The following is a 19,273-nucleotide window of genomic DNA, read 5'->3' as shown; positions in this document are numbered from 1 at the left end:
AGACAGAGAGGGAGGACTGATGCGCAAAGGGGTTAAGACTGGGCTAGTTTAACCCCCAGAAACAGCTGACCTGACAGGGGTTCTCTTGAATCCTAGACTGATGGCTGGGAATCCAGCATGGGACTGATCAAGACCCCATGATTGTGGGTGTCAGTGAGGAGGCCTTGGTTAGTAGATCAGTATTTATCCCTGGCATACAAATGGACTTTCGGTGCCCATCCAACAATGAGAGATGCACTCTCAAATTGGACTCTTGGGGGAAGGTCTAAGCCCTGTCCTGGATGAAATGACAGACTATGGACATCCCCATGGAGGGCCTCACCCTCCCTGGGAAAATGAGGGGGTATTGGGGGGGGGTGTTGGTGGGAGGATGTGGGAGGAGGGGAGGGAAAGGGAGAGGGACCTGGGATTGACATGTGAAGCAACCTTGTTTCTAATTTAAATTTAAAAATAAAAATAAAAAAAAGATTTTAAAGTTCAAAAAGTTTTTCAAAGTATACAAACTTCATATTCTACCCATGAACAGAAAACCATCAAGTATTTGTTGGGTTTAGATGATGACAGTGAATTGCTATGAAATATGTAAACTTGCCAGTTTGGTTAATTTCTTGCTTATTGTTCACAGTGAACTTTTTAATGTGACTTAATGCTTCCGGTTATTGTCTAATACCACCTAATTGGTAAATTAAGAATCTTCTAATCAAAAGAACAATTTTCTAATAACTTAAGATTTATTTTTATTTTATGTTGTTTTGCCTCAGGTATATCTCTATGCATGCAGTGCCCACAGAGGCCCAAACAGGGCATTGGGTCCCCTTCAACTAAAGTTTCAGACAGTTGCTAGCTGTCATGTAGATGCTGGAAATCAAAAGCAAACCTTCTGGAGCAGTAGTCAGTGCTCTTAACCATTGATCCATCTCTACATTTCTCCCAAATAACTTTTCTAAAGAATCAAATTTACTGATGAAATTCCCTCTGAAATGGTTTTAGTCATCTGGATAGTTTTGAGGTAGTTTTAATATTTGTAGACATACCATCATATGTTCCACTTTCTAACAACGCTCCGCTTTCTTCCAGTGCTTTGAACTGTTCAACAGAAATGAAATTATAGTCCACCCCTGGAACTTCCCCATCCCTGGGAGCCCTTGTAGTGCCTAAGGAGAAAAGAAAAATATAATTGTAAAGTACTTTTTAAAATACAAATTATTCAGAGTACTATAAAGTTCAGTTTAAGAAGACTACACAGAAGACACAACTTATTTAATACATTGTATCTGATAAAGGTCAGAAATTTTTAGGCAGTTTAATAACAAAGCAGCTCAATAAATATAGGAGGAAATATACTCTAATAAAATAATCATGAAATTCAAACCTATAAAAATCCTAAAGTTTAGTGCTATAAAGAATTTCCTGGCACACAATTTTTTTTTCCCAAGACAGGGTTTCTCTGTGGCTTTTGAGGCTGCCCTGGAATTTGCTCTTGTAGACCAGGCTGGTCTCGAACTCACTCTGCCTCCTGAGTGCTGGGATTAAAGGCCTGTGCCACAATCACCTGAACCAAATTGTTTTAAAATTTTTATTTTTAAACTTTTGTGTGTGAGCGCATGCACGCGCGCGCGCGCGCGCGCGTGTGTGTGTGTGTGTGTGTGTGTGTGTGTGTGTGTTTGTACACAAGTGCAGGTGCTCACAGAATTCAAAGGAGAGGACTGGATTCCCTGGAGCTGGAGCTGGAGCTGGAGCTGAAGTTACAGGTGGTTGTGAGCTGCCTAACGTGGGTGTTAGAATCAAGCCTGGGTCCTCTGTAAGAGCAGCACCTGCTCTTAAACACTGAGCCATCTCTCCAGAACCATTTAGAATTCCAGTATTGTTATTTAACTGCAAGAAGGAAAGATAAATTCACCAGGAACAGACTTCATCACCCCTTACAACTTTATCAAAGCATAAATGACAAAGATGTATATATTTTTGGCATATACATTTTGAGGTAGGGAAAGATATTGTTTCACTTTATATCTCTGGCTGGCTATGTAGACCCGGCTAGCCTCAAATTTACCTCTTTTTATAATATCTAAAATGTGAAAAAGATCCACAAAGATGATGATGATGATGATAAAAATAGGCTGAGAAAAATAATGGCTATGGAAACATTCTATACAGTAATTGTACTGAATTTTCTTCATCATTTAAAACCTGTCTTTCTAAAAGAATATAGCAATTTTGTTCTAGATCCTAGAGGACACAATAGTTATACAATATAGATTCTTCTTTTAGTATACTATTTATTCTTATTATCAAAATTTTTGTTTCTCATATAATAAACTATATTGTAAGATTCTTTCAATCAGCCAGGTGGTGGTAGTGCACACCTTTAATTCCAGCAGTCGGGTGGTAGAGGCAGGTGGATCTCTGTGAGTTCAAGACCAGTGTGGTCTACAGAGCGAGCTCCAGGACTGCCAGAGCTGTTACGCAGAGAAACCCTGTCTCAAAAAGTCAACGGCTTTTTGCTTTATATATGTAGAAAGTTGCTAGGAAGTTGGATAGCTAAAATTTAAAACTTAGAATTAGTTATGAAATATGGGGAATCCCTGACTACAATAACTGCACTTCTTCACACTAAGAGGTGGAGCTTCTCCCTTCAGTCTAATTTTTTAAAAAAATTACTATTACTTATTTAATGTCAAACACACTATGAAAGTTTAGGAGTCTATATTTCCATCTCCTATCCTCCTGGAATGTTCCCATTACCATGTAAGGAACATCAGGCTAGACCCTTGAATAATTAGAACTCTAGTGAACAAGGAGTAAATGGCCCCCAAACATAAAGGCAGAGTCATCCCAGCATTCTCCAGTTCCAGCTAAGCCGTCAATAACTTTGCCACAGGAATGATGTCAGCTAAACCCAGGCAACACATGAAGTCATGGCAAATTACACATGATGGCCATTTTAATCCACACTTTTTAAAGCACTTGGTTATGTAGCAAAGGTTAACAGGATATGAAAATGAATTTTGCTACAAAATATAATGGCTATATAAAATCCAATTCAAAAGCAAACCATATTATAAATAATACCATAAAAGCAGCAGCAACCCAAGGAAGAACTACCTTTTATTCTGGAATTATTAATTATTAATTGTATGATTTAGAACAAGCATTTAACCTCTCTGGGATTCATTATCTTTCTGCTAAGTGGTGCTGGACAAGATGGTGCTCATAGTATTTTCTACAAATAGGCATGACTTTAGTGCTAATTCTCATCACAAATTACTAGCTATGAACTCTGACTTCTTCCCATACTTATTTAAAAATCTATCTAAAACTTTTATGATTAAACAGAGAACAGAGACCACACTAAATTAAATGGGCACCATAGTTTCCACTATATTCCCTCAGGTATAGCATTCAGTTGTTTTCATTTACTGTAATTACTTGCTGCTTTTGACAATAAGATATTAAGCATGCTGGAAAAAATGGCATCAGAAATAATACAACCTGACGCTGTTATCATTCACCCACTTACCAACCATCTCTGAGATAATCTGCATTAGAGAAGCAAATAGCAACAAAGGTAGTATCTTTTCTTACTCTTTCTTTTTAAAAATAGATCAATTTATTAATTTTTAACTTGGATGGACACTCATATGTATGATGCACATGTATGGGTGAACATATGTGGATATGTGTGTGCAAGTGCAATGCCTGTTTTTAGATGCAAAACCCAAATGAGAACATAATGTGTCCCTTATCATTTTTTTGCTTGTTCTTCAGAGACAGGGTCTCTCCCTGAACCTAGCTTGTTTTTCCTTAACTAGGCTGGAAGCTACAAGGCCTGGGATCATCTTTCTTCTCATTCCTATCTCTTCTTGAGTTAGATATTCCCAGGATGCTTGGCTTATTACATGGGTGCTGGGATTCAAACTCCAGTCTCATGGTTGTGCAACATGGACTCTTAATAGACAAGCCATCTATAGCCTCTACTGATTTTTCTTTTCACCAAAAAAAAAAATCAAAGCAAAACAAAACAAAACAAAAAAACGGACCTAATGTATTTTTTACCTAGTTAAGAAATCCTGCCCATAGAGATATACAATATGTTTTTAGAAAGTACTGCAGCAAAGGTAGACTTATATCTAGTTCCTTAGTAATGGGAAACAGATTTGTAGTGTGGAGAGGAAGAGAGTATGAAAGGAAGGAGCAGTCTTTTTTCCTATTTATTACAAAGATATCCAACAGGATTTATTAAAAAGTCCATTATCCACCTTCTGATCAGTCATAACACTTCTGTAAAGATGAGTATTTACTACCAGGCTTTTTGCTATGTTCTATTATTATAATGCTATAATTATTCTATTTTCATGATAAACTGATATACATCATGCCAAATGTATGTGTTATTTTATAGTCATAGCCTTTCCCTATTAGTTCTAGAATATGCTACATAACAGGAAGGCACAGTTCAAAATTCAACAACAACCAGAAATTTCTATTGGAATGGCAAGATGGCTCAGCAGGTAAAAGTGCCTTTAACCTGAGACTGACTTAATGACCTACATGGTAGAGAGAACTGACTCCCTCACGTTGTTCTCTGACCTATACACTCTCCCTCGAAAGTAAATGAACAAACATAATTCTAAATTTTTAAAAGGGAATTTCCACCAATTTGTTTAGAACTTTTGTTCTTACCATATAGATAAATCTTACACTTTCATAGGTTATTCTAGGTATTTTATTCTTTTTCTTTTGAGACAAGATTTCACAGTATAGCCTTAGCTGTTTTTAAATTTGGGGTGATCTGCTTCATCTTCCCAAGTTCTAGGATTGAAGTCATGTGCTACCATGATACTTTGGGGAGCAGGTGATGGCCTAACACAAGCCTTCAGACAAGCATTCTACCACTGAGCTATATGCCCAATCAAATAGTTTGTAAACTTTTATTAATGGCATAAAATAATACAATAGTGGAGGTTTGGTCACTTTATTGAGGTATTACCTATAGTGAAATGGACTAATTCTAATAGTATAATATAATGATTGTGCTTTAGAAACCAGCAGCCTCAAGTTTTCCTAGGTCATTTTACAGTCTCATTTCTATGGTAGCAACTGACTACTGACAGTACAGTCTTGCTTTTAATAGAATCTCCTGAGCATGGAATAATATGTTAACTTGACTATGGTAATTGCACCTGGCCTGTTTAGTTTGGCGTGATAATCAACAGTAACCCATGTTCAACTTCTTATGTATGACATGTCAGTTATGAATAAAATCATCTTAATTCTTTTCCAAGCAGAATGGCCTCTACTTCTTTTTCTTGTTTGATTACTCTGGTTAGAATTCTAAGCACTAAGTTGAATAGTATAGCAGCATGTTGCCTCATACTATAGCTGGGCAGTAGTAGTGGCACATGTTTTTAATCCAGTACTGAGAAGGCAGAAGCAGGTAAATCTCTGTGAGTTTGAGGTCAGCCTGGTCTACAAAGTGAGTTTGAAGACAGCCAGAACTCTTACACAGAAATGGCAGGGAGGGAGGGAGGGAGGGAGGGAGGAAGGACAAGAAGAGGGCACCAGATCTCATTATAGATGGTTGTGAGTCACCATGTGGTTGCTGAAAATTGAACTCAGGATCTCTGGAAGAACAACCTAGTGAATAGCTAGTTATTCCTAGTAATGTCATAACTGTTACATCAGCAGTCACTTTTTATTGGTACCAGATATGTTCTCAATTCCACTGTAATTTATATTTTCCACCACTTGTTAAAGGTGCACTGTTTTAATTTCCACATATTTGTAGATTTTTTTTGCTTTTCTTCTGTTATTACTTTCATTTCACTACGGTCAGAAGAGATACAGCATACATTTAAAATTTTAAATTTGTTACAGATTATGTATATGACCTGAGGATGTATGTTTGAGGATGTATATTTTGTGTAGAGAGTTCTGTATACAAATGTTATGTCCATTTGGTTTATTGGGTTATTAAAGTTCTGTTTTAGGGTGAACTTAGTGGTACATACCTTTAATCCCAGTACTTTGGGAAACAGGAGCAGGCAGGTCTCTGAGTTTGAGGCCAGCCTGATCTATATAAGACAGTTTCAGGACAGCCACGGCTACACAGAAACACCCTTTCTCAAAAAATTCTTCTCTTTTTTTTTTTTTTTTTGAGGGAGGTGCTAAATTCCCTTTTACTTGTAAGTAGAATACCTCTGTAAAGAGATACCAATATCTGATGATCTATTTACAACTGATGGGCATTGGGGCTCTTTTTACAAGTCAAGAACTTGTAAGACTTTAAATAGATATATTGAAAATTACATTGGGTTAATGCCTAAGAGTGGAAGTGCTAGGTCATATGGTAAATATATATTTAATTTTATATGAAAATATCTAATTATTTGCCTAAGAAGATAAACCATTCTGTACTTCCACAAGCATACAAGGACCACAACTGACTTATATTAGTGTTTATATCTGGAAATTCTACTTTGGAGTTTATTGGTGAAATTTCCTAAATTCTAAAAACCAAAATAAATTACATTGCAATTCTGTGAGAATTAAATCTTAAGTATTTGATGTAAAGAAACTTTCCATTGAAAGCAGTAGAAAACACTGAAAGCCAGTATCAACTGTTTAGGATAGTATTTCCAGGCAATAGGACAGAAGCATATGTGAAAGCAGCATTTAAAATATATTCAGTCATTGTTATTGGTAGCTATTCCTACAAGTGTGTTTGTTTGTGAGGTCCTGTCTGCTAATGGTAGGTCTTTCTTACAAAAGCAAGGTCAAAATGATCATATACATAACTTTACTTAAATCCTATGGGTACCATTTCAAGAAATAAGAGGTTTTGGTAATGAAGTCCTTAAATTGGCAGTTTCAATACAGGACTTCATATAATGCTATTAACCTTGCTGGGATATCTGGAGAATATTTGTTTGAATACCATCCAATAATATGCCCTGGCATTTCCCACTATGAGTATTTTCATCTCATTTCAATCTTTCATTGATATTGTAGCAGAAGAAATGCAAAGAGAAGCAGTAAATATTATGGAACACGAATATATGATATAAAAAACTTATCATCTGAAGTAAAAGCACTAGAAGTTTCAAGGTAAAACCAAACTTAAACACATAAAATATTTTCATCATTAAAAAATTATGATACAGCCGGGCGGTGGTGGCGCACGCCTTTAATCCCAGCACTTGGGAGGCAGAGGCAGGCAGATCTCTGTGAGTTCGAGGCCAGGCTGGACTGACAGCCTCCAAAACAATACAGAGAAACCCTGTCTCGTAAAACCAAAAAAAAAAAAAATATATATATATATATATACATATATATATGATACAACCTGTAATCTAATATACAACATGAAGATCTTTTTTTGGAGGAACAATATTTTAACTGAGAATGTCACTATAAAATCCAAGAACATTTTTTCTATATCTGGAATACTTGTCACTTAAGATCAAAGATAATTGTACTAGATAGTTCTGTGTGTTAACTTACACAAGCTAGAGTCAGCAGAGAGGAAGAAGTCTCAATTGAGGAAATGTCTCCATGAGATCCAGCTGTAAGGCATTTTCTCAATTAGTGATTCATAAGGGGAGGGCCTAGCCCATAGTGGGTGGTGCCATCCCTCAGATGATAGTTCTAGGTTACATAAGAAAGCAGGCTGAGCAAGTCCAGGTAGCAAGTCAGTAAGCCTCATTCCTCCATGGCCTCTGAATCAGCTCCTGTTTCCAGGTTCCTGCACTGACTCCCTTCAGTGATGAACAGCAATGTGGAAGTGTAAACCACATAAAACCTTTCCTCCCCAACTTGCCTTTTGGTCTCGTTGTTTCATTGCAGCAATAGAAACCTTAACTAAGACAAACATCAAACAATACAATGGATGCTTAATATGTCTCACACTTGCATTTTGGGAGTGAAAAATTCATTATGTCAGTATCTTCACATATTTTACAAAATGTTTTCTTGAACTTCTTGCCATCCTCCTGCTTTAGCCTCCCAAGTGCTGGGATTTCAGGCATGAGCCACCAAGTGTGTTTTAAATTATTTACTTGTCACTTATACTGTAATAACATTCCATTTTAAAACAGATTTTCTATATTAAGTACTGATACTGGGTAGAGATCATTTAAAAGTTAGCAAAGTATTCTTAGTTCACAATAATAAAATATCAGACCAAAGCATCCTACTCTCTCTATGTAGCACAGGATTCCTTATGCAACACTCCAGGTCATATTACAATGTATCTTTTTGTAGCTATTATTGTTATACTAACCAAGTGCAGCTGTCATTTGGGCTTGCAAGGTACTAGATTCATTTGGCACTTTGTCATAGTCTTCACAGGAGATACCGTGATTAAGCTGCAATGCCTCAGACTGTCATGAGCTACATATCTCTCACTTCCCTACTGCAAAGAACTCAGCACTGGTTCTAGACCAAAAACACAGCCAAAACCCCTCTCAAGGTTCCTTCTTGGAGAGCCTGTCTCCTGGGACCATTATGAATACCAATTCTTTGTCAGTCAGGATCCAGAAAGGAGTAAGAAATTTGAAAAGGGAAGGTTTAAAGAAATACTAACAGTATTTACAAAGAATTAACTGAGATTTAAAAAAGAATTCTAAAAGTAGAACTAAAAGATAATTCTGAGAAATACTCTCCCATACCTGAGGAAGAATTCCTAGTGGTGAACAGCCTGCAATAGAGGAATACTCTTAAGATCTCTATTTCAGATCTCATTCAAGCAGGTGTGGTAACAGCCCACTGAGTAAAGACTCCTGCTGGATTGCTTGGAGACAGTGTTGGTTCAGTGGGTCAACGCTGGCAGGTAGAGAACTGACTGAGATATTAATGTGACTCACCAGCAAGCTGCCCATGCAATGGTGGTGCTTTAGTAAATCGTGTTTTGAAGTTAATAGAAAACCAACTAGAACACTGGCTGAACTTGTCAGAAACCTTTCGTAGATGCTACTGCATCCGTCTATCTGGGTCCACAGAAACCATTGCAATACAACAATCAGTGGGTACTGGTAGGACACAGGAAGCTACTTTGAGAGTACTGATGTTTATGCTGAGAAGCCCCTCCTGATATCACTCAATTCCACTGAGAAGCTGACTGCTAGGGTACTGCTGAACTTAACTGGGTATCTTTTTTTTTTTTTTTTCATGACAAGAGCAAAAGGACAAAAACCAGGCTGAAGCCAAGAAAAGAAACCTCTATTTTTCCAGAATCGTTCCTGTGCCCTCTAGTGGCAAAGCTGAGCACTGTAATGGAGGGTGGGAGAGCAATTTGCCAGCACCACAGGCAGGTAAGAAATAATAGATTGGCACAAAGAGGCGATGAGCAATAAACTGGTTTTCTGAGAAAGTCTAATAGTACTGGAATTAAATTTTAGTATAAGAAGTTATATTAAGATTCCATTTTCATACAACAAGGATGTCTGTTCCATTACGTTCATAGCAGCATTATTTGTAATAGCCAGAACCTGGAAGCAACCTAGATGCCCCTCAACTGAACCGTGGACAGAGAAAATGTGGTACATTTACACAATGGAGTACTATTCAGCCGAAAAAAAATAATGGAATCCTGAAATTTGCAGGCAATGGATGGCAATAGAAAAAACCATCCTGAGTGAGGTAACCCAGTCACAAAAAGACAAACATGGTATGTACTCTCTCAAATATGGATTTTAGACATTGATCTGGGGAGTGCCACTACAATCCCAGGGCCAGAGAGTCTGGGGAACAGAACCTTCATCCAATGGCTGATGGAAGCAGAGGCAGACTCTCAAAGCTAAACACTGAGCTGAACTCAAGGAACCCAGAGACAGAGAGGGAGGACTGATGGGCAAAGGGGTTAAGACTGGGCTGGCTTAATCCCCAGAAACAGCTGACTTGACAGGGGTTAGCTCTTGAATCCCAGACTGATGGCTGGGAATCCAGCATGGGACTGACCCAGACCTCCTGAATGTGGGTGTCAGTGAGGAGGCCTAGGTAATCTATGGGGCCTTGGGTAGTATTTATCTCTGGCGTAGAAACAGACTTTGAGTGCCCATGCCACAATATGGGATGCTCTCTCATCTAGGACTCTCGGGGGAGGGCCTAGGCCCTGCCCTGGATGAAATGAGAGTTACTCACCATCTTTGGGGATCCGAGTGGAGATTGAGTGGGGGACTGGAGGATCTGGATGGGGAAGGTGGGGGAGGAGGGGAGGGATAGGGAGCTGGGATTGACATGTGAAACAAGATTGTTTCTAACCTAAATAAAAAAAATAATTTAAAAAAAGATTCCATTTTTTCTTCCCTATTCTGTCATAATATGAATTTTCAAGTTATACATTAGCCTTACATTTGTGGAACAAGCCCTAATTAGTTATAGTACATTATCCCTTTACAGACAGTTATATATTTTAAATATTATGAATCAAAGTTCAGGAAAATTTGGAGTATACTACTGTTTTCTTTTAATGCTTCTCTGTTTTGTTCAATTTTAATAATGTTCAAATAACAGAATGAGTTGGGAAGTGCTCCTTATTTTTATTGTTTCATTATTAATTAATTGTATATTGTGAGTGTTTTACCTGCAATATGTCTATGCACCACATCCATGCCTATTGCAGACATAGATCAGAAAGGCCATTGGATTACAAGGAACTGGAGTTATAGACAGTTTTGAGCCATTAATGTGGGTACTGGGACTCAAACCTGGATCTTCTGAAAGAACAAACAAGTATTCTTAGCCATTCAACACTGTTCAAGCCCCTCTCTTCTATTTTTCAGAAATTGTTATATAGAATTGTTGGTTTTTTTTCTTTTCCTAATTTGTTTTTTGGGGGCAGAAATTTACCTACTATCTGGGACTGAGTATTTTATGGTGAAGGTACAAACTATAAATTATTTATTTAAAAAGGAAAGTATTGAATCATTTGTATCTTTTAGAGTAAGCATTAGTAGTTTTGTCTTCTGAAGAATTTGTACAATTTCAGTATAAAATTCCTAGAATGAAACCAGGTGTGGTTGCTCACACCTTTAACCCCAGCACTAGAGGGCAGAGGTGGGAGGATTTCTTTGAGTTGGAGACCAGTCTGATCTACAAAGTGACATCCAGGACAGCCAGGGTAGTTACACAGAGAAACACTGTCCATTGCAGGGGTGGGGGAGTGTGTGTGCTCAGAATGTTCTTCAATGTTCACCTAAACACAGAGGGTTCTTACTGATACCATTACTTCATCCTTATGCTAATTTCCCTTTCTCTTTTCCTTGAGTAGTTTGGTTACAAGGTCATCAATCATACTGATGTTGAGTTTATTTTTCTATTCCACTAATTTTTTTGTTTTTATCTTTATTACTATCCTTCCTAGCTAGTTTTGCTTTACCCTGCTCTTTTTCTTCCCATTCTTTAAAAAAATTATTATGTATATGGTGCTCTATCTATACACAGAGTCTGCATGCCAGAAGAGGAGAGCATAAGATCTCATTATAGATACTTGTGAACCTTCATGTGGTTGCTGGGAATTGAACTCAGGATCTCTGGTGAACAGCTATCAATGTTCTTAACCACTGAGCTATCTCTCCAATGTCCTTTCTTCCCATTCTTAAGACAAATGTCTGTGTCATTCGACAGCTTTGTAATTTACTAATAGAAATATTTAGTATTATGTTTCCATCTAAATGGTCCTCTAGTTATCCTAAAATTTTGATTCAATGTAGGTAAGTTCTATGTTGCCATGTATGCTTTTTTTAAAATTTCTCTGGTGATTTTTTTATATACAGGTTATTTATATTACTTACTTTCCAAATACCTGGAGATTTTCTAGATTCCAATCTGTTAATAATTTCTAATTAAAATTTTATTATACTCAGGTAACATATTTTATATAATGTAACCATTCTTACAGTCACTGAATTTCTTTTTGTGGTTTTGAACAGTAAGTATTCCATGTCCATTAGAAAAAAATGTGTAGTTTACTGTGTTGGGCAGCATGTTCTAATAAATAGAAATTAGTCTTGATAATGGAGTACTATTCTTATTTTCTATTTATTTTATTGTTTTTAAATTTAATTTAAAAGTTGCTAAAAGAGGATATGAAATCCTAAACTGTGACTATTATTTCACTTCTACTTGCAGAATATCCTTGACTATTTCTTAGAATAATTCTGCTACTGAAAAATTCTTCGACTTTTTTTCTTTGTCTGGAAAAAGTCAACTTTTAAAAGATATTTCTGTTATACAGAGAAATACATGTTAGCATTTTTCTTTTTAGCATATTAAAAGATTTCAATTAATAGTATTTGGCTTGTGCTATTCCAGCTGACAAAACTGTAGTGATCCTTTGCTCACCTGCAAGCAATGGATCTTCTTTTTCCCTTTCTGACATTTACGGTTTCTCTTGGTTTCTGGTTTTGAGCAATTAGAGTATAATATGCCTTAATGTCATTTCTAGTAGGTTTCTTCTGCTTGGAGTCTGTGAGCTTCTTAAATTTACAAATTTAGTTTGCACAGAATTTGGCAAACATTTAGCTAATTTTAAAGTGTGTTTCCTGCTTTCCCCATTGTGGATTGTTACAGTTCTACAGCTAAATATGAATAAAGCATAGTTCTGTCTACAGTCCAATGTCCACTGTATGTTACTTATATCTTATCCAACCTCACTGTTTGTGACAAAGGTAAACTGACTGGCAACCAGCCAACAAGGGCAGAACCCCTGACTCCTTTCAGCTTTCTTCTCTATGTTTCACGGTTTGATTAGTTTATATTACTGTGTTCACACACACTGATCTTTACTTCTGCATTCTGGAATCTGCTTCATATTTGTCCAGTGAGTTTTATTTTAAGTTTTACTTCTTTCTGCTGTTACATTTTTTTCTTCACTGTGTTCAATCAATGGTTTAATTCTTGTACATATTTTAAAAGCTTTAAAATTCCTTGTGAGGTAATATCGTTTCTACATTTTTCTATCAGCTTATCTTTATTTTGAAAAGTCATCTAGATCATATTTTCCTATTGTTTTCATGTCTAGTGATTTTTACTAGATGTTAGGCATGAATATTTTAATATTTGGTGTCTCTGTTTGGTTGTCACATAAACATTTCCCTCTCTGGCAGATAAGTTACATGCATATTCATTTGATCCTTTGGGTGCTTGTTTAACTTTGTTCATGTGGGGTCTCTCTGCTAAGGCTGGTTAGAATTCAAATGTCTCCAAGCCTTAGTAAGCACTGGGAATGGCTAACCCTATAGTTCCCAAAGAGTTCTCCAGACACTTTAGACTTCCTGAATCTAGATTTCTATTGTCTCTGCTCATTTTTTTTTTGCCCTGTTCTCCTTGATGCTATGGAGCAGAATATGCTATTAGACACAAAACTGGGGTAATGGTATCACAGGACTCTTTACTGTACAAATCTCTTCAACTCTTAGGAACCATGACCCTAATCATGTACTAGATAGTCCAACATCTCCCACAGGAGAGCCTATCTGCTAGCAAACCATGAATCCTTCCACACCTCTCTCTTCTAATGATCTCAGATTTTAGTTAATACATTCTTTTTTTGTGGCTTCCGTGTAATTCTGGTATGGCTGTATAAAGTTTTAAGCATTTTATATGCCTTCTGATACAACTAGACATTTTAGACTCATACTTTTATTGTCTCTGACCTGTTACCAGAATTATTACGTATTTCAATTTGTAAGCTCTGAAAGGCTGCAACTACTTAGACCCTATAAACCAAAACTACTTAGATTATAGCTTCTTTCTAGGACAATCACATCAAAGAAAAATTCAAACCTGAGATAATAAAGCAAACTAAAAGGCAGCAAATGAAAGAGGCAGAGGACACTAAGGGAGACAGTCTCTTTATTTTTCTATAGTGCATTTGAATGAGGGAAAAGGGAACTCTAAAGCTATGAAACATAAAAACATTATCCTTAAAAAAATCCATGACAGAGTTAGGACTAGAAAACATAACTGCATTCAGTTCTTCCTCGTCCCCTAATATTTAGCCTTTCTTGTTCTCTTGTGATTTTGGTGGTGGATAAGTGCATAAGAGTAAGAATGAAGAAAACATGCAAAATAAGTCTTCTAACTTGTTGAATATCTCTTTATTGAGAAAAGAGACATACTACTAATAATTGGGACAAAAACACAATAAATGAGAAAGAAAAAGTATTATATAAAAATATAAAGCTGATCATTAGGATAAAGATACAAATCTTTCTAAATAGAAAAACCAAATAAACTGGAAAGCAAAACAACTTATATAGAAGGCATATGATAAAAAAGACAGTGAGGCTAAAGATAATAACCATATCAGTAGTTTCACACTGGCTATTCAGTAAATTGAGAACTATCTGCAAAACAAATTCAGAATCTTTAAGAATAAATAGATTGAAAAATGATACATCATGTAAACACAAATTAGAGTGGTAATTCTGGAACCTGGCAAAGAAGATTTATAAAAACAAAAAACATTTTGTATCAGGTTAAGGAGTCTGAACTTCATCCTACAGTCTGGAAAACTTAGGAGGACAAAGAGTCAGGTGTGGACTTCAAATATAGAAGACACTCAAAAACAACAACCACAAAAGATAGGCTAGACTGAAGTGAAAAGACAAGCAAGTGATCCCAGACTGGGGAAGGAGGTAACTACTACCGGAGTGTCTACTCTAGGTCAAGTGCTTACATACATGTTTTCAGTGAAATCCAAATAGCAACATTAAATGAAGTAGGTCTTTAAGAATAGACAAAAGAAAAAAGGCAACCAACAAACTAACAACTCAATAATGAAAGCCAGTATCCACAAAATTTTACAAATATACTGAAAAGGAAAACAGGTGGTTTGAATGAGAATGACACCCATAGGTTCATGTACGTCACCTATGCTTGGTCACCAATTGGTTGAACTTTTGTGAAGAATTAGGAGGTGTGTTACAGGGGGTGAGGTTTGAGGTTTCAAAAGCCCAGGCCATTCAGATTGTCTCTCTGTCTCTGTCTCTGTCTCTCTCTGTCTCTCTCTGTCTCTGTCTCTCTCTCTGTCTGTCTGTCTCTGTCTGTCTGTCTGTCTGTCTGTCTGTCTCTCTCTCTCTCTCTCTCATAGATAAAATATAAGCTCTCAGCTATTGCTCCAGTGTCATGCCTGCCAGCTGCTATGCTATGTACAGACATAGACTAACTCTCTGAAATGGTAAACAAGCCCCCAATTAAAAGTTTTCTTTCATAAGCTGCCCTGGTCAATAGAAATGTAACTAAGACCAAAAACACAAACAAAAAAAAGAGCCAGAGATGCATTAACATGCCTTTTGTTTATTATTTTTTTCTTCTTACCCATACCCATATTTACTAAAGTTAAAATTTAGCATGTATGACTTCTCATTATATATTAAAAACAAAAAACACCAGTACATCAATATCCAAATTCTGTAGTAAGACCAATAGCTAGCTAAAAATTCAAAATAAAGCCGGGCAGTGGTGGTGCACACCCTTAGCCCCAGCACTCGGGAGGCAGAGGCAGGCGGATATCTGTGAGTTCGACCAGCCTAGTCTACAAGAGCTAGTTCTAGGACAGTCTCCAAAGCAATACAGAGAAACCCTGTCTCAAACCCCCCCCCACACACACACACAAAATCAAAGTAACACACAGAAGGCAATGTATGCTTCTTTCTCTCACTGAAATGAGGAGATTTTATAGCTAGCAATGTTTTAATAAAATACTTGTTTTTAGTGTACAAGGCATCGGCTTTCAAAAAAACTTTTTAGGAATAAAATCTAGTTATGAACAGGCAAATAGGAGTTGTAGCAAAGACTCAGCAGTTAAGAGCTTTGGCTGTCCTCCCAGAAGACCAGGGTTTGATCCTCAGCATAACTTACCCTCTTCTTGCCTTAGAGGGCACTGCATAGATATGATACACAACAAACATGCACACAAAACATTCATGCAAACAAAAATAATAAAAAATTTTAAAAGAACAGGTAAATACATATTTTTATATTGTGGTCATCACTTTGTCAGAAGTCACAATATGGAATCTTCAATTTTTATCTACTTAAACTGACAACATACAGTCTTCAGGAGAATTTTCTCCTTATTCAACTTTTGTTTTCAACTTAGTCTTCACAAGTTCACACAAAATACACTTTTTATAGTGTGTGTGTGTGTGTGTGTGTGTGTGTGTGTGTGTGTGTGTGTGTGTGTAAGTACATGTCATGTGTGGAGGTTAGATGACAACTTGTGAGAGTTGGTTCTTTTATTCCACCGGGTGGGTTTGGGAAATCATACTCAGACTTAGCAGCAAGTCCTTTTACCCACTGCTCAAATAATTTTTTAATACTTCACTAAATTATTTCTAGAATGTTTAATTAAGTAAAGATATTTCTGCCTCATTTCTCTTATGCCATCGTGTACTTACATGGGATGGTTCTTAAGTAGAGATTATCTCTGATGACTTGCTGAAGTTTGTGATCAATTGATCCTTTCTGAAATTGAAGACTCAGGTAGTGTCGCAAATCTTTATTTATGACTTTGCCTTAAGAAAAAACCAAAATGTAATTATTAGATATTCATCTAAGTATATAAAATACTGATTAAATATCTTTTAATAATTTAGTTAATAACAGGACAAGGAAATAAGTATGTTATAGGTACTGTAATTAAAATAAATGACTGCAATATAATGTGGGTATAATTTTCTGTGACAGAAGAACATACAGAATATGATGAACATTCAGTCTCATGGCTTTGAATACCACCATATCCTAAAAGCTCCAAATTCAGATATGCTTATCCTTAAGTTAGCTCTACTTAACTCCCACCTCATTCATATGCATTGCTGATGACGTATCTGGAAATTTTGGATAAGCACCTCAAACTTCAAACAGACAAAACAAGACCATCTCCCTCTAGTTTTCTCTCTCTTGGAAAATAGCAGCACCACAAGCTGAAAGAACAATCCCCAAATCTAAAAGCCATCTTTAACTTCTCTTTTCACCCGTCTTCTAGGTCTATAAGCAATCATATGCCACTGCTCTCCATTTTCATCAGTGCCATTCTAATATAATCTACCACCATCATTTCTCATCTGGAATTCTCCCAACATCCATTTGTCTCCTTTATTCCAGGCCCCTCACACAATCACCACAATGAGATGTAAAACAGATTAGGTCAGTGTTAGTGCCTCCATCCACAATACTTTCTGTTGCACTTGAAAAAAATCCAAACCCTTGCTCAGGATGCAGTAGGTTCCGCATGTCCAGCTTTGGCAATCTCTAGCCCTAGCTGACTCACTGCGCACTCCAGTTCTTTGAAAAAGAAAAACACACAAAACAAAAAACAACTGGGCACTAGCCCAGGACTTTCTACTTGTTACTAGGCAGAACAGTCAGTCTACTTGTTAATTCCTAAATACAGAGTGAATAAGTAAGACAGCCACTTGTTTTCTACTATTTATGGGGAAATGGGGAACAGGAGCAATAAACAGAAGGTTGCAGAAATCTCAAAGCTATAAATTTGTAACAAAGACTGGTTTAAATGAAAAGGCAGTGCAAACATTACTTATTAGACAAGACTGTAGACAATTAGAAAAGATAAATGCTCAGACAAAACATATAATCTCACTGCATAAGAAATGACTAGCTGATTACATTTTGTTTTATCTAGAACAACATAATTAACATCAAGGTTTCATAACAAAAGCTTACAACAGATCAGTTCATCCTTTTATCTACTATTCCGTAACACTGAATCTCTAATCATTTTTGTTCCTTTGCACTACATATAAATACAGAGAATCAACCTACACGGGAAAATGGTAATATAACCAGGAAATCAATGTGTTTAGAGATAGCCAGAGCCCTAGCAATAAACACAAACCAAAACAACTCCACTCTTTGTTCTAACAAAAATAGACACTGAGGAAGGGGGAGGAACCAGTGTGATTTAAAAAAAAAACCCTAAAGATGTTTACAGTGATGAATGCAAAGCAACCCCTATCTTAAAGGATGTTTTCCTAGGCATTTAGGCTCCCACACCAATTCAAACAAAATCATTGTCTTACTTTCTATGTATAACCCAGCATGTATTCATTTCTGAGTAGATGATAAAACCTAATACATAATCAATATTGCACAATTCTCATTATACAAAAATCAGCCTGATAATAAGTTCATTAAGTACTTTTACAATTTGGTAACTGTTATCTCAAGTTCTTTGTAAATATTAGACAAAAGCTTTGGCAGATTGCAACTGCATGGCTGAAGTGTTTGAAATATCTGGATAGGTTTTTGTTGTTGTTGTTGTTGTTGAATGAACAGATAATGTGTCTATTTCTTTCTCGTTTAAAAGAATAACATAGGTTCCAATATCTAAAACTTGGCTCTCCAACATATCTTCAGGAAAAGATTTAGTTCTGATAAAAGGTAATACAGGTATAACTAAAACGTCAACACTATAACTCATAATTTCCCTTTTTCTTTTCTTCTTTATTCTTTGGGTCTTTCACATCATGCCTTCCAATCCCTCCCCCCCCCAAAAAAAAAGGAAATAAAATTTAAGAGAAAAAAAGCAAGAAAGGTAAAAATCTTGTCATGGAAGCTGCAACGGGATACATTATCCATGCATTTTTACATGCAGGTGTCCATCATAAAGAATCATTGGTCTGGTTCAAGGCCCCTGGTTTCTGCTACACCATCCATAGATACTGGGCCCTTGCTGGGACTCTTCCTGGGCTTCCTGTTGTGACCCTGGTTACAGCCCTGGGTCAGCAGACTGACATACACCCCCCCACCCCTGGATCCAGCAGATCACAGACGGGGTAGATGTTGCAGGTTTGGTCAGCCCATCAGTTCTCCCATCTTCACCACTAGGGTGAGCTCACCAGTATTGCTCTTGCTAATTCACCCCCTTGCCAGGAGTGGGGCCAGTTCTCCTGATTTTACCTCCTCAGGGCTTTCTCCTCCTCAGGGTCAGTTCTTCCACACTTACACTTACAGGGCCAGCTCTACTGTATTGCCCAGGAGAGGTGTAGGAGCTGCTGATAAGCGGCAGGGACAGGGACACAGGGCCACCTCTCTCTTACAAACTCAGGGCCAGCTTTTCCACCTGCATTCAGTGCTGATGGGGGAAGGGAGGTGCTGAGTAATGGGGACAAATCTCCCATGCTCACAACCTTTTCTTATACTCAAAACATAGGATATGGCATAACTTAGAGATAACTATAAGATGCTTAAAACCTAGATTAGATTTTAAGTTATAAAATTAACGTCTTTTAGCTTAGAGATAATT

At 36.9% G+C, this 19,273-nt stretch overlaps 1 protein-coding gene across 2 annotated transcripts in view; it reads right to left on the bottom strand.

Annotated features, from left to right (window-relative positions):
* The window catches only part of Magi3 (membrane associated guanylate kinase, WW and PDZ domain containing 3), a 200,401-nt gene that overhangs the window by 81,165 nt on the left and 99,963 nt on the right, over nucleotides 1–19,273 (bottom strand). For both annotated transcript variants that reach the window (XM_005076558.4, XM_005076556.4), the window contains exons 2-3: nucleotides 16,404–16,520; nucleotides 1,035–1,154 (exon numbers count right to left, since the gene is read on the bottom strand). In XM_005076558.4, the coding sequence (XP_005076615.2) occupies nucleotides 1,035–1,154; nucleotides 16,404–16,520 (237 nt within the window). The remainder of the gene's footprint in view (nucleotides 1–1,034; nucleotides 1,155–16,403; nucleotides 16,521–19,273) is intronic.

The sequence above is a fragment of the Mesocricetus auratus genome, unplaced genomic scaffold (genome assembly GCF_017639785.1).
Source record: "Mesocricetus auratus isolate SY011 unplaced genomic scaffold, BCM_Maur_2.0 Super-Scaffold_100009, whole genome shotgun sequence".
NCBI lineage: Eukaryota > Metazoa > Chordata > Mammalia > Rodentia > Cricetidae > Mesocricetus > Mesocricetus auratus.
This window is presented reverse-complemented; position numbering and strand designations above follow the sequence as displayed.